The sequence below is a fragment of the Atractosteus spatula genome, chromosome 23 (genome assembly GCF_055471065.1).
Source record: "Atractosteus spatula isolate fAtrSpa1 chromosome 23, fAtrSpa1.hap1, whole genome shotgun sequence".
Lineage (NCBI taxonomy): Eukaryota > Metazoa > Chordata > Actinopteri > Semionotiformes > Lepisosteidae > Atractosteus > Atractosteus spatula.
Window position 1 is genome coordinate 14,053,490 of NC_142728.1, and position 15,280 is coordinate 14,068,769.

Here is a 15,280-nt window from a genome sequence, read left to right on the forward strand (position 1 = left end):
TGCCTTGGAACTAGAGGAATTCAAAGTGTTGTTTTCCCCCCAAGATCAGAGTGTTTCAAGTGTTATCACCTGTGCTTCTGCCCACTGAGCCCCTGTGTTGGGTGGGTGTGGTGTTATTTTTGTATTTCCAGCTGGGGAAAGTGTACGGCATCGAATCTCATGTCCTGTCCCCTGCCGAGACCAAGGACCTGTATCCCCTGATGAATGTGGATGACCTATACGGCACGCTGTATGTTCCCAAAGATGGCACCATGGACCCAGCGGGCACCTGTACCACCCTGACCAGGGCAGCCAGCGCCAGGGGCGCATTAGTGAGCCTTTTTTTTTTGCTTGCCCTGCTCAGTTTAACCCCCTTTCAAGTGTCTGAAGTCTCCTTCTTTCCTGTTACTTGTACTTTCTCCTTGAATGCCATCGTCTGCAGTGTTGTTGGTTCTGTGTTCTGGTTCGATGCTGTTAGCTGCGCTGAAATCCAGTCCACCTCTGCATTGGCCCATGCAAAGCCAGCACTCGCCCATTTGCACAATTGGTGATTCTGTTAGTGTCCGTTTTAAGGGATCAATAGGCATCTTTTTGTTCGGACCAAAAAAGGAGAGGGAGCATGTGGCCAGCTGTTCCCCAGGCTGTGAGACAGTCAGTCTCTGGTGGTTCCTTCCTTAATCAGCATCTGTGCTGATGAGCACAACTGCCCTTCAATGCTTTGTGCTGTCAAGTACACAATAACCTTTTCTTTAAAGTCGTGGTGATTGCACACAGCAGACAAGAGAACAGACAAAATATAGATGATCAATTTGAGAAATAGTTTGGATTATTAGAGAAAGGCTTTAGCCATTGGCAGTGTAGTGTGATCCTCCGAGCCATTGGCTTCTAACTAGCAAATCAGCAAGATAGAGTAATAAAAGACCATGTTGTTAGTAACTGTTCTCATGAAGCTTTTAAATATAATATTCTTATGTCATCAGTGCCACTGGTGGCATAATAAAAAATCTTTGGAACTCCAGTAATCAGGAATCAGTCATAGAGAGACCCAAAGAAAGAGAACGGTACACACCAATAATCATTAGGTACGAAAAAGCCTCATTCCACCGAAATTATTCATCTTTTTGTTCTTAAGTTGTTCTTGGCACTCATCCCTGAAGTCCGCACAGTGCAATAACCAGCAGGGAAAATCCATTTTTTAATAGTACCCAAAGCGTTTGGGGGAAGTTGAGTGTTTCTTGTGTGTGCAATATTCAAAATACAGACAGGCGCCAAAAACATCTTCAGTGATCAGGTAAAAATGGCAACTGCTCCCTCTGTCTATCCCCTCTAAGCTCTATTTTACTCTAAACTCTATTTATCCCTCAGCTAACCTCTCACATTGGAGACATAGAGGTATTTCGAAAAATTGCTGTGATTTTGCTCAAAGTCTCGCGTAGCAAGGCAGGTAACTGCAGAATGAGAACCGGCTTTCACAGGCACTGGTAAGCAGGGAGGTTTGCTTGGATGAGGGTGTTGAAGGTATGATGTTCCCCTCCCTTCCTCACTGAATATACCACACTGCTCTGAATGAATGTGGCCAGTCTCCTTGTCCCGCTGGTCACAGGTGATCGAGAACTGCCCAGTGACGGGAATCCAGGTAGAGACGGACGATCTTGGGTTGAGGAAGGTGAAAGCTGTGGAGACACCTCATGGGACTATCGGCACTCCCTGTGTTGTCAACTGTGCAGGTAAGAATCACCCATTCTTGTGCCTCTGCATTCTGTAGGTTAATGGCCGAAATGTACTGAATAGGCTGTGTAGTTGTACTGTGCAACGCATCCTTGATCTGATTAATCCCGGCCTCAGCAGGAGTTATAATCATTCCTCTTTCATTTTATTGACACAATGCCTTGTGCTTTTTTGCAGCTCTTATCTGTATTCATTCTGTTCTGAAGTCTCTTGTGTGCTGTTCTTTTATAAGAAATCTATATCTTTCTGTCATTGGTTTGTGTAACTATTAGATCTCTTTACATGCATCTTCAGGCTGTTTTAGCTCTGATGGGTATGGGTGTGCGTTTGTTTTGTTTTTTTTGCAGATTTAGCAGTTTTTAGACAAATGCTTGATTGCTCATCTCTGAAGCAGTGCTCCAAAAGCCTGACTTGTCGGGCATTTTAAAGAAAAAATTCCTAATCTTGGTTTTACAAATATTCTAGGCTGGAGCGCACCTCATGAGTTTTTTTCAGGGCTTTCAGAAAGGTGTGAGGTCAGCGCTCAAATGATGTGCCTCAGAGGTTTGAAGGTGAACATTTTAAAACTAGTTCAAGTCGTATAAAATCCACAATTTTTTCACAGCTGTTTACACTGGTCATCTCTCGATGAAAGAACAGAGAGGAGATAGTTTTAGACCTGGACTGAGCTGGAAGATTTATTTCATGCCATCCGGGTGAACTGGATCTCTAAAAAAAAGCAGAGTAGAATTCTCAATATCTTCATTCCCTATACATTTCACAAGTAGGAGGCAACTCTACACTTTGGACCAGAATGTCTAAAAACTATTGGCCCAGTATAGTGAGAGGGACAACTGCTGTAGAATGTGCTGCTCTTTGAATGAGACATTAAGCTGAGTTTCTGGCTACTCGGTCATTAAAAATTCCATGGCAGTATTTGTAGATTCAGGGTTGTTAACCCTGGTGTTCGGGCTAAAGTCCACTCTGGGTTTGAGCAATCTGACCTCCCCTGAGTTTTGTCTCCGTTCACCTGGAGAAGCAGTTTGTTAAGACTCCCCCTGGCTGCTGTCCAGTGGGATTGCTGGTGCAGAATGGCCGCTGTGTGTCTCCCAGGTGGGGGCTGCTGGTGCAGAATGGCCGCTGTGTGTCGCCCAGGTGGGGGCTGCACCTCACTAGTGGAGGAAATGGGTCCCCATTTATTGTTAATCTAAAATGCTTTGGGATCCATTGGGATAAAGTTTCCTATATGAATGCAAGATTTGTTTCCATCATTCTTAACTGTATTTCATGATCGCATTTGGCAAACTGCTGGTGGAAATGATTGTGGCTATTTCAGAAATTAATGGACAGGACACCAAAATCGCATTGTTGATGGGTGAGATGGTTTCTTTTGCCTCTGATCATTTTGAAAAGGCCTTTTAAGACCAGGACTTTCTGCAGTACTCACTGGTAGGAGTCTCTCTGGGCCACAAGGTGGCAGACTGAACCAGCTGTTCAGTTGCTCTCTAAAGAGCATCAAGCGCAAGCAGAACACATTACAGCCCTGCTTTCCATTGCTCGTTCAGGCAGAAAGGTCCCGTTGTTGAGGAGAGGTTTTGAAATAAATGAGATAGATTTGCCCCCTTAGAGGGGGATAAGCAGATTTATTCTAGGGGTGCATTTTCAGAGATGTGGAGCATTTTCTGTGGGGGAAGGAGTTCCCCCACATGTGCCTCTGTCTTGTGGACCTGATGTGGATGAACCCTATGACTGTATGTGTGCCAGGCTGGTAAAGTGCCAGTCGTTAGAGCTCAGTGCGTCTTTGTTGTGGGCTGGGAGCTTCACCTCTTCTCTGCAGGAGCCAAAGCGTCAGCATAATAATAATGGGTTACAGTTATATAGCACTTTTCTGGACACTCCACTCAAAGCGCTTTATAGGTAATGGGGAATCCCACTACCGCCACCAGTGTGTGGCACCACCTGGATGATGTGATGCCAGTCTGCTCCCCACACACCAGCTCTCAGTGGGGAGGAGAGCAGAGTGATGGAGCCACTTCAGAGATGGGGATTAGTAGGAGGCCATGATTGGTAAATGCCAGTCGGAAATTTGGCCAGGGGGTGGGGGGATGACACCCATGGGGTGACCCCTTGTCCCCTTGATTTCGCAGGGGTCTGGGCGCGGAAGCTGGGCGGAATGGCGGGGGTGAACGTGCCTCTCATCGCCATGCATCACGCCTACGTGGTGACCGAGAGGATCGAGGGGATTCAGGTAACCAGAGCTCAGAGATCCTTTTACATTTTGTGCTAAAATTCCGCAAACGTCAGCTGGTGCTTACAGCTTGTCTTGCAGGGTCACCCTGTCTTTTGGTTTTCGTTCCGTCTTGCAACCTTAAGAACTTGATCTGCATCATCTGTTCATTTAATTGTCCACTGTTTCTGGTCTACGTATTATAAATGACCTAGCAAATGTGGTGAATTGCAGCACTTCATGACCAGCAGTGATCTACTGCTATAATAATAATAATAATTGCTTACACTTACATAGCACTTTTTCTGGACACTCCACTCAAAGCGCTTTACAGGTAATGGGGAATCCCACTGCCACCACCAATGTGCAGCATCCACCTATAGTCGGTTATGAAAGATTTTACGTATTGCACAGGGCAATGATGTCAGAGCTGCATTTTTTTTTGTTCTGCGGCGTGCTGTCTTTTTTTTTGTTAAATTTTGTCCTGGTCCCATTTTTAGCGTGACCCTGAAGTTAGTATTAATATCCAGATCATGGCTGAAATCTGAAATGCGTGGATGTATAAAGAGTGGACCAAGAGCAGCAGTAAATGTCGAATTTATTCGACTTGTGATCAGAACTTTGGTGTCTGTAGTCTTCTGATTAATTGATCAACAATGTTTAGAGCTAAATGTTTGAACTTCAGTGGCATTGAAAATGTCTATATTACTGTACAGTTTTTAGTAACTGTCTTTTATTTTACAAGGAGCTTAATGTCATTACATCATGTGCATATCTGCTGTTTATTTACTTGTCTGGCTTCAATAGGACTGTCTCTGCCAAGCCCTCTCTCATGCTGTCGGGTGCCAAAGGACTTCTGCTGGGCTTTTTTTTGAGAGTTTCACCCTGGATCTTATTCTAAAGACAGCTGTGATTGAGGGGATCGTGTCCAGCAGCACCATAACCTGAAATTGCAGTTGCTGATCCATTATGTAAACCCCATTTTTTTTCAGCCTCTTTTTTTGGGGTACGAACTGATTACTCAACCTTTCCTAGGAAGTGCAGTCAGACTGTGTTCTCCCGGTGGATGGTACTGTATGCTCTGTTGTTCCTCCTTTTGCAATTGGCAAAGGCGATCATTTCTGTTTTCAGGAGCGATGCCTACTGCGAGACGCAGCTGTGCCAATTGTTAGCGCGCAGAGTTATGTACCAGCAGGGGGCAGTCTGCCATTGCATTGAAGTGGGTGGCATATAGATCTAGAATCTACATTCATAGGAGACGTGTACTGATCTGTGTGGGAGAGAGTCTTTTGTGATGATTCTGTTTATGGATGGTTGCTTGTCAAGCTCAGTGCTCTAAAGGGGATTTTTTTAATCTTGTCCACTGTTGTTAGGTTGAAAGTGAGTGTTTTTTTTGATGATTGTTTTCCTACCAGCCCCCAGCAGATCGGAATGAAACCAGGTTAGAAAATCTTCTAGCATGTGGACAGCCAGTGCCCTCATGGCTCTGGTTGTGTTGCACTGTAATGGATGAAGCGTGAGGCTACATGCAGAGCCCTTCTAAAAACCACATGCTCCATTAACTCTGTAAATGCCAGAATTTCACTCAGTCCTGCGTTATTTGAGCCGAAACAAGAACACTATCTGGCGAGCGGGGCTGAGTGATGCATATTGGCTTGGATCGCCTTTGATTTCTTGATCTGTGAAACCTGGCTGATAGAAAATGCTTGGTTTCTTTTTAGTTTTTGTTTGCCTTGAAGCAGGTTTGTCGTATAGCTGGATGATCCTCAATGAAGCAGCTGCTACAAGGTCTTCGGGTTTTCATACCACCCAAGCTTTTAATGAGTTAATTTAAACAATAATGTATATTAATTTCAAGCTTTTAGTCATTGAGGCACTTGGGTTCACTTTAAAACCATACAGGCCTGTGGTTCCAATAGCAGGTTATGGTACGCCAGTTTAAGGGGCTGCAATTGCAACCTGCCTGCCACTAGAGGCTGCTAAAGGGCATCTAATTGCTGTAAAAACACACACTGGGTGTTAGTTTTTGCATTATTAGATTTTTGGTGATGGGTGTTGAAATGCACATTCATAAAGCTTCCTGCACCTACTTTGATGTTTTTATTTGCATGAAACTGCCCTAGGTAAAGGGGTAATGTGGGGTTGCTTAAAAACTATCTCTCATACCAGTAAGAGATGCCTAAATCCTTGTTGGAGGATGTTTGGAGGATGTATGTTTAGTGTTAGCATCTTAAGAATTCACAAAACCCTTTAATCTATTACGTGATATTTTGTGGATCTTCATTGTATCCCAAGGTCCAATTTGATTTTAATTATTTTAAGGGTTCCTTTCTAATCAAAACAGACCTGCCTGTAATAATCTGGCATTTTTGCGTTTTCCATGCTACATGCTTTTGGGATGGTAGATCAGGTGTAATCAAACACCAAGTGAATCTTTTTAAGTAAAACCCAGGTAGTGGTAGGCTGAAGATAAGAACAAGCTTCTTTACGTTGTGAAATGCTGTGCTGCTGTGGACAGAAATCTAATGAATGTTATAACTGGGGGGGAAAAAAATCTTTTTAAGGTGATGCGTGACTTTCACCTGCTCAGAGGCAAAACCAGTCTTATGTAGAAACTCTCTCTGAACACCCCTTGTTCCCAGACTCTTTTCCCTCTGCAGCCATTCCAGTTTTCTTTCCTGTTAGCTGCTTATTCTTATTGTGGCTTTTAGTGGCAAAGTGATAATACAAGTCAATCTTCTGCAATTAAAAATCCTTGTCTGCGATTGCAGTAATTACTCGCCCCTAATCAACCTCGTTTGACACCTCCAAATAATCGGATTAACTTCTTACCGTCTGTCCTGAGCATTGGCATACTGCACACCTGAAATCTTTGTCTGAAGTGAGCGCACGTCTCCGAGATCCTCACATTGTAATACGTCTTAAATTGTGACATTAAATTTGTTTAATGTTTGTGTTTGAAGCTTATATCCAGTGAATTCCCATAGCGAATTTCGGTCGGTTATTGCTATCAGAGATCATAATCTTTCAGGCCCAGCAAATATTTTTTTTTCTGCTCTCTCCACAGAACATGCCCAATGTCCGGGACCATGATGCATCTGTGTACCTCCGTCTCCAAGGCGATGCTCTCTCTGTTGGAGGTTACGAGCCAGATCCTATCTTCTGGAATGAGGCAAGTTGGAGTGTGTGACCCTCTCTGCCCAGAATCGGAAGCTTTGCTAAATTTCAATGTTAGGGCAGTCCCATATGTGGCTTTACAATTTAATTGCAAGCAATGCTTGGTTAAAAAAATTCTCCTCTCATCCCAGCTGATTTGACTCTGCTACCTGTTTATATTCGAAAAAACTCCAGCAAAACCTTCAGCACATCATCATCCTTAGTGTATCTTCCACCTGGGAGCCAAAACTGCACTAGACAGCCAGTTCTGATCGGTTATGACAGAGCAGGCAGGCCTTAAAAAATTAAGAACTCTGTGGGCACTTGAACCTGTCAGATCCAGTTGAAAGCAGTGGAATCTTTAGTGTCTGGTACTGAGAAAGCCTTTCTAAGTAGAGATTGATTTTACTTGTGTGTTCAACACCTACAGCCCATTTTGGCATCGCGTGATTTAACCTGAAAAGGCAGCCCTTAAAGAAAAAGAAAATCACTGTAGCAAAATAAAACGTGCTGCGTATTTATCTCGCTCTCTGTGAAAACTACAGCAAAATTGCTCGATCGAAGGCCTGTTGTGTGATGGGTAAATAAAAACTGAAACCCTCTTCTTATGCCAGTATTTGTGCGCTGAAAGCAGTGCAAAGGGCAGAAATGCGATGTGAGACCATATGCTTTATTTGAGAAAAGTAATTTTGAGAAACATTTATCTGAAAAGTGCTGGACAAATAAATCCTAAAATAGCGCCAAGTTATCCAGGCAAAATGCACTGATAGCTAGTGAACATTGTGAAATCTATAGAAAGTCACTTGTAAACATGTTTGAAAATGAGACCCAAAACTGCTGATCTCGGGCTATATTCCACAGCAGACAGGCTGGGCAGAGAGTAACTGCAGAGGGAGGTGTGTAATTGATCAGGTCAGCAGTAAAAGGGGGAAAGATCCCCACTATGATTTTAAACTAGGTGTTCCCATTCCTGGTTTTGGGGAACTTCCACACCTGCTGGGTTTTGTTCATCCTGAGCACTGAAATAATTGAACTCTTAACAGACCAGGTTTAACTACTTAAAATGAATTGTTTCATTTGAACTTTTTAATTTCTTCCAGTCCCTAAACACACAGGAGGTCGACTTTGAACTATTGAGGTTTGTGAGTAACTTCAAGTCTCCGAACCTTTGAGTAGGAAAAAATACCCAAGGCGCTAACCAAGGAACTTGTTTCAGTTTAGGGTTCATTGTCTAGGCAGCTGAGCTCTTTACGTAAAAACAGCAGGTGTGGGGGTCCCCAGTCCTGTTACTGTGTTAACGAATCGGCATGGCAAAGCTCCAGGCAAACCTGAATACTCCAGGGTTTGGGCAATCGCAGCAGAGCAAGGTGGCCATATTGAGAAACCTTCACAAATACCTGAAAAATGACTTTAGTAACATTCAGTAATGACTTGCACTCGGGTTCCCTGAAACCTGCTCTTTCAAGTCACTCATTCTGGGTCTACCAACGTAGCCGGTGTTTGTGAGACAGCCTGTGACCAGTTGGGGTTCATAGGACAGATGGAGCCGGTTCTCTAACAGTGATACAGTGGAGGATTAGACACGGAACTTGCCAATCTGATCCTGTCTGCTCTACAGGATTCTACACCCAATCATGACAGCACACAGCATGTTTTTTGGGGTTCGCTATGGTGATCCCCAGCCTGTGCTACCAAGTCGCGGAATTGGGGTATTGAGTGATTATGGATGCTCACGACGGTCGGTCTCGTCCTGAAGTCTGGATGAAGTCTCCTGATTGAGCTAGTTTTCGTCTTCCAGATCTCTTCCAAAGGCCTTGTGGGAGTGTTCATTTTGATCAGACTTTTCACCCTGGATAAAGATGAATCAATAGGTGGGGAAAAAAAAAGAGGCAAAAGTATCTTCGAACTTGCATAGTAAGAGCCCTCTAGACTGATTACCTACAGAAGGTCAAGCCTCACAATTAGACATTTTATCTCCGCACTCAACAGTATCCATACAAGCTAGTTTGAATTTTTTATGCATTCAGCATAACTGTCAACAGCCGCAGAATATCTGGCTGACTAATGGGGTTTATTGAACTGCCACTTGTCTGAAACTTCAGTTGCACCGGTCCAATGTAGGCCAAAACTGTCAGGGAGAGCAGAAAAGCAGTTCAAGGAGTCTGTTGGGATCACTCATGTGAAGTGACATCTCAGGATTCTAATGGCTGAGGTGTTGGAGATAAGGCTTTGAATGAATGAGGTGGGGGGGACATGTATCGTGTAGTTTGCCAAGGGCACACTTAAACCTAAAACGAATGAATCAGTAAAACTTGGTAAGAAACATCCCATCCTCACCCATCGTATTTTGTTATCGCTCCTGATGATCCATTTCAGGACAGGAAGGCAAAGGATCTGTGGTAGCACTGTGTTAGCATGTAAAACTACATTCATTACAGAATCCTGGCGGTTCGCCTGTTTCTCGGATCGAGTTAGAAAGGCTGTGATCCTTAATTTACAGGTTAAGGGTTGTTATGGGTGAAGCAGCAATTTTGAGGGCTCGGGTCACTTGACTGTAGGAAACATGCATTTCCAGCTCTCTGCATTTAACATGAAACTTCTTCCAGTCTCAAAATAGCCGACATTAAAGGATTAAAAAGTTTACTTTTGTTCTGGGATGGCCTTCCTGAGGGGGAGTGATTGACTGGTTTGATGGTGGGGGGGGAAAACACTGGTCTGTCAGCCAGAACGTGCGAGACTCTCTGGTTTCCAGTCCGAAATATATTGTCACTTGAGGGTGTGCTTACTGGGTTAGCTAGGGCACTGATCTGAAAGCACATCAGGCCAGCTAAACTTGGAAGAAGGATGTCACAGAAATATTGCTCTGTTCACGTACTGAACTGTTGACTTGCAGGTGTCGGATAAATTTGCCTTCAGCTTGTTCGATCTGGACTGGGACGTCTTCATGCAGCACATTGAAGGAGCCATCAACCGCATTCCTGCCTTGGAGAGTACTGGGATCAAATCGACGGTGTGCGGACCAGGTACCGGAGAGCCCAGCGGGGTGGGGGGGGGTGTATTTCTTCTTTCTGTTCCTCGAGGGGTTATTTTGAAAGTCGTCCATTTTTTATATTGCTCGTCCTCGGATAGTTTTATCTAAAAAAAAAGTGCCTGTCGCAGCTGGATCGTCACAGCCTGTCACAGATGAATCTTCTGCGCTGAGTACTAGCCTGGAAGTGTAAAAGGTTGTACAGTAGGTAAAAAATTAAGTTATATACAGTACCAGCGTAGGTAATAAGTTGTTGTGGGTGTGATTGTTAGATTTGGATCTGCAACAAACCACTGTCGGCAGATAAATTCAAGATTTAATCATAAATATTTTCACTTTACAAAATGCCTTTAAAAAATAAATGTACAGTATATAAGTACCCAGTGTGCTGTATACATTATTTTGCTTATTGGATAGGGTAAATGGTCTTAATGTGTATTTTGAAAATAGGTACCTAAAAGACCTCAAAAACAGTACATAAAACACTAATATTTGTAAATATTATAAGTATATACATATAAACATATTCCACTTATTTTAGAACCACAACCCATCTACATTCATATTTTACTTTGTTTTTCAGGGTACTTCAGTTATTTATTTTTACAGTCTGACTATAAAATAATTCAAGAGCTTTCTTCTTCCCCCCTATCGCTCACATGGTGATTTCTGAAATGTGCTGTATCGCTACCTTCTTGATAGGCATGACAGACCTGAAGTTAAGTAACAACTTGATTGATGTCGGTTTTCTTTCTGGAGTCGCCTTGAATTGGTCATTTTTAGTGTTCCAGAGATTTTAATATTTACTCTGAGCAGCTGCTTGCTGAACAACAATCCGTGTGCTTTGCATGCGTGTTCTTGCTAGCTGATACAAATGTATGTATATAGTACAGTCAGGACTTAATAATAATTCCTTACACTTATATAGTGCTTTTCTGGACACTCCACTCAAAGCGCTTTACAGGTAATGGGGACTCCCCTCCACCACCACCAGTGTGCAGCTCCACCTGGATGATGCGACAGCAGCCATAGTGCGCCAGTCCGCTCCCCACACACCAGGTCTCAGTGGGGAGGAGAGCAGAGTGATGAAGCCAGTTCAGAGATGGGAGTTATTAGGAGGCTGTGATGGGTAAAGGCCAGGGGGAAATTTGTCCAGGACACTGGGGTAAGAACCGTTCTCTTTTCGAGAAACACCCCGGGATTGTTAATGACCACAGTGAGACAGGACCTCGGTTTAACATCTCATCCGAAGGACGGCACCTTTTTTACAGTACAGTGTCCCAGTCACTATACTGGGGCATTAGGACCCACACAGACCGGATGAGCGCCCCCTACTGGCCCCACTTTCAACTCTGCCAGCAGCAAACCTCCATTTTTCCCAGGACGTCTCCCATCCAGGTACTGACCAGGCTCGCACCTGCTGAGCTTTAGTGGGATTGCCAGTTGTGCAGGGTGATACGGCTGCTAGCTAGTTTTATTCAGCACAGGCCTCTAGCGCAATACCTGCAATGTACAGTATTGTTCCAAAGGCCGTGTAGTTTGGTGTGTTTATTTCTTGGAGATGAAAGCAATTTCTCACAGGTCACGGTGTCTCCCCTACCTCGACAAGCTGTGTCCCCAGTGGTGGCGGCATAGATCCTTTTTCCAGCTGCTCTAGTGATAAGACAGAGCGCACAGATTCTTCCTAAATTTGCGTTTGACACATCCTAAAGGGCTTTCGAATGAAACAGCTTCTTACCTCATTGAACCGACACTTATTAAATTACTGTCTGTGCCCAGGACAGCGAAGCCCAGTGTTTTCAGACTTTTTCTCATAACAGAGGGAATTTTCCTGTTTGTAGGAACCTCTCTTTGACATTAAGTAGTGCTGACATTCTCTTTAGCCCTGAGTTATTTTTTAGCAGTGAAGATTTAATTACATGTTTGACTTTTATTGTGGACTGAACTGTAACATAGACTGTGTACATAATGTGTATATATATAGTATTTGGTTACATATGAGTTTGATACTTTTTACAGTACAGGATGCTAAGCCTACTAAATTTGATATGCATCTTATCAAATTGTTAGAATTTTGATGGAGGTCATATGGTAATAGCCTGTATTTTTTTTAACAATTTCCTACCTTATGCAAATAAAAAAATGTTAATAAAGCCAGGGTATTGGCTTCAAAAACATGGGTGGATAGCTTGTTCCATACTCCCTCCACCCATTGTGTAAAGTAGAGCTTTATATCCTTATTGGAGGAGCTGTTTCATGAAAGAAGCCAGGATATTGACTACAACAATGCAGCTGTGTACCTTGTTCCAGACTCTGATGGATGTGTCTTTTTGCTCACAGTTTGTGTTTACGTAGCTGAGTGATGTCTGAAATACCAGTGTTCAATAGCGTTAAAACAAGCAGACTAAGGGGCCTTAAAGATCAAAGGCTAGCGAAACACTACAGGATATCGGTATCTCAAGACACCACTGAGAAACAACCCTAAACATCATTGATATCAGTGCTAGAGTGTCGTTTGCATATTTAACGAATTACTGGTTCTGTGTCTAGCTGCTCTTAATATCAATATAGCCAAGAATCCTCTTCAAAAAAATTAGAAAGGGGGGAAAAAGCTGCAAACAGAAACTGCTGTTAAACACTTTTGTTTTGTTCAATAATGTTTTAGTGGTTCTTACTCACTCCCCAATACTTTTAGCAAGTAATGTGTGACATGACATTGGCCAGCGCCAAATCACACTGCGACTCACAACTGACAGCCCACTGAAGCTCAGCAGGTATGAGCCTGGTCAGTACCTGGATGGGAGACTCCTGGGGAAAACTAAGGTTGCTGCTAGAAGACGTGTTAGTGGGACCAGTAGGGGGCGCTCACCCTGCAGTTTATGTGGGTCCTAATGCCCCATTATAGTGACGGGGATGCTACTGTAAAAAGGTGCCGTTCTTCAGATGAGACTTAAAACCAAGGTCCAGACTCTCTGTGGTCATTAAAAATCCCAGGGCGTTTCTTGAAAAGAGTAGGGGTGTTACCCCGGTGTCCTGGCCAATTTTCCCATTGGCCCTTACCAGTCATGGCCTCCTAATAATCCCCATCTCTGAACTGGCTCCATCACTCTGCTCTCCTCCCCACTGAGAGCTGGTGTTTGGGGAGTGGAGCGCTACGTAAGTGTAAAGAATTATTATTAATAATTATTTTCCTGTTGCTCTCCTCCTTGCAGATGAAAGTCATCCGTCATTGTTTTGTTATAGTTTATATATGGCATTTACAGGGATTTTACCAAAGTTACAGGAGTTCTGCTAGAGGGCAGTATTCCAAGACGCACCTTTTTCCTTGTTAAGAGAAACGATTCTCATGTTTCATCTCCTTTGCATCTACTGTAAGTGTGGTCCCTTCGTCAACAGAACTAGATTTGAAGATGAAAGTCAAATTCCTTAGATCTCAGGCTCACGGTACAAAAGCATTGTGTGAGCGTTTGACTTTCTGCCACCCATCAAAGTCCAGGCAGATGTTTGAGATGTGCTTTTGAGCAAAGCGAGGAACGTGTCAAGGAGAATGACAGTTTTCGAGACTGTGGCCTCCTGCCTTTAGTGTTAGATTGTTAAATTAGGGGAACAAGAAAAAAAGAGACTTTGACTCGTTAATGAGGACAAGATGGTGGATTTGAATTCTATAGTGGTAGTCATCTGGTTCATATATAACATCACTTTATTAACCCTTTACAATTTTTTGCATTAGGAATTATCTTTTCGCATACCCCAGCTTGCTCTCCATGAGACACACAGACAGGGAGAGAGCCTGGGGTCAGAGCGTAGGGTCTGCCGTTGTATGGCACCCCTGGAGCAGTTGGGGTTAAGGGCCTTGCTCAGGAACGGAGGAACGGAGTAGGATTCCTCTGCTGGCTGCGGGATTTGAACTGGCAACCTTCTAGCCACAGGCGCAGATCCTTCGCCACAGAGCCACCGCTCCATATGGTACTGTCAGTTGAAGAACTCTCAACAGAAGAAGCAGGGCCAAAGAACTCAATGCAAATGAGGTGCAAGTAATTTTAGGTCTGAAACCAGAAAGCATTATTTTTACACAATGGATTTCTGGGTAGTTTGGAAGAAAATGTCAAGTCATGTTTCATGTGCTGCTGGATCATGGTGGTGTTCTCAGCTCATTAAGCTGCTGACAAGGTGGGCAGAAAGGCCTGGTGACATCTTTTACCTTGCTGCTGCTCCTGAAGTCAAACTGTCGCGCTAGCAGAAATCTGAAACCTAGAAAACCGTCTGGCTAAGGAACGTTCTGACATCTGCCTCCCTCCCCTTTTGCTTTTTCCTTGTCATAGGATAGGGGTTAATCAGCTCACGAATTGTTTCTGCAGCTGGGAAATTCCAAGTCAAAACACTGTGTACAATGTTAAAAGATGTACATCAGCTGGCCATGAGTTACAGATACACAAGTGTTGTACAACACACCATTGGTCATGTCATGTCATTTGTCAAACCTCTTTATACCGTATGGTGTCGCAGGAAGCCGGAGCCTACCCGGCAAGCAACGAGCGCAAGGCAGGGTACACCCTGGACAGGACGCCAGTCCATCGCAGGGCCAGTGCAAGCCGATCATACATGGGGACAATTTGGAGGCCACGGTAAATGCCGAGGGGGAAAATTTGGCCCGGACACGGGGATAACTCCCTACTCTTATCAAGAAATGCCTGGGGATCTTTAATGACCCCTGAGAGTCAGGACCTCAGTTTAACATCTCATCCGAAAGACAGCGCCCACTACAGTATAGTGTCCCCGGGCACTATACCAGGGCAATAGGATGCACACAGGCCGCAGGGTGGTCCCACTACCACCTCTTTCAGTAGCAACTATAGCTTCCCAGGAGGTCTAACAACCAGGTACTGACCAGACTCAGCCCTGCTGAGCGTCGGTGGGTAGCCAGTTGAGAGCTACAGGGTGATGTAGCTGCTGGCCCTTACACACCATTGGAATGAATTATTTTTATTTTAATAAATAACCGTAATTTCTGTTGCACATTTTAAATGAAATCTTTGCAGCAGGCTAGGTTTATTTCATTTTCTTAACTAGGATGGAAGCCTTCAACGTTCTGTAGGGCATTCTGTATTCAAGCCATTGACAGGCTAGTGTAATAACGTGTCCAAGATGAGTGCTGGGCTACATCCCAGAGGCCTGAAGAACAC

The 15,280-nt window shown here is 43.9% G+C and overlaps 1 protein-coding gene across 8 annotated transcripts in view; it reads left to right on the forward strand.

Annotated features, from left to right (window-relative positions):
* Positions 1-15,280, forward strand: part of sardh (sarcosine dehydrogenase) — a 242,425-nt gene that overhangs the window by 11,980 nt on the left and 215,165 nt on the right. For all 8 annotated transcript variants that reach the window (XM_088904570.1, XM_088904567.1, XM_088904569.1 and 5 more), the window contains exons 4-8: positions 132-311; positions 1,583-1,706; positions 3,834-3,934; positions 6,981-7,085; positions 9,963-10,092. In XM_088904570.1, coding sequence (XP_088760696.1) covers positions 132-311; positions 1,583-1,706; positions 3,834-3,934; positions 6,981-7,085; positions 9,963-10,092 — 640 coding nt within the window. The remainder of the gene's footprint in view (positions 1-131; positions 312-1,582; positions 1,707-3,833; positions 3,935-6,980; positions 7,086-9,962; positions 10,093-15,280) is intronic.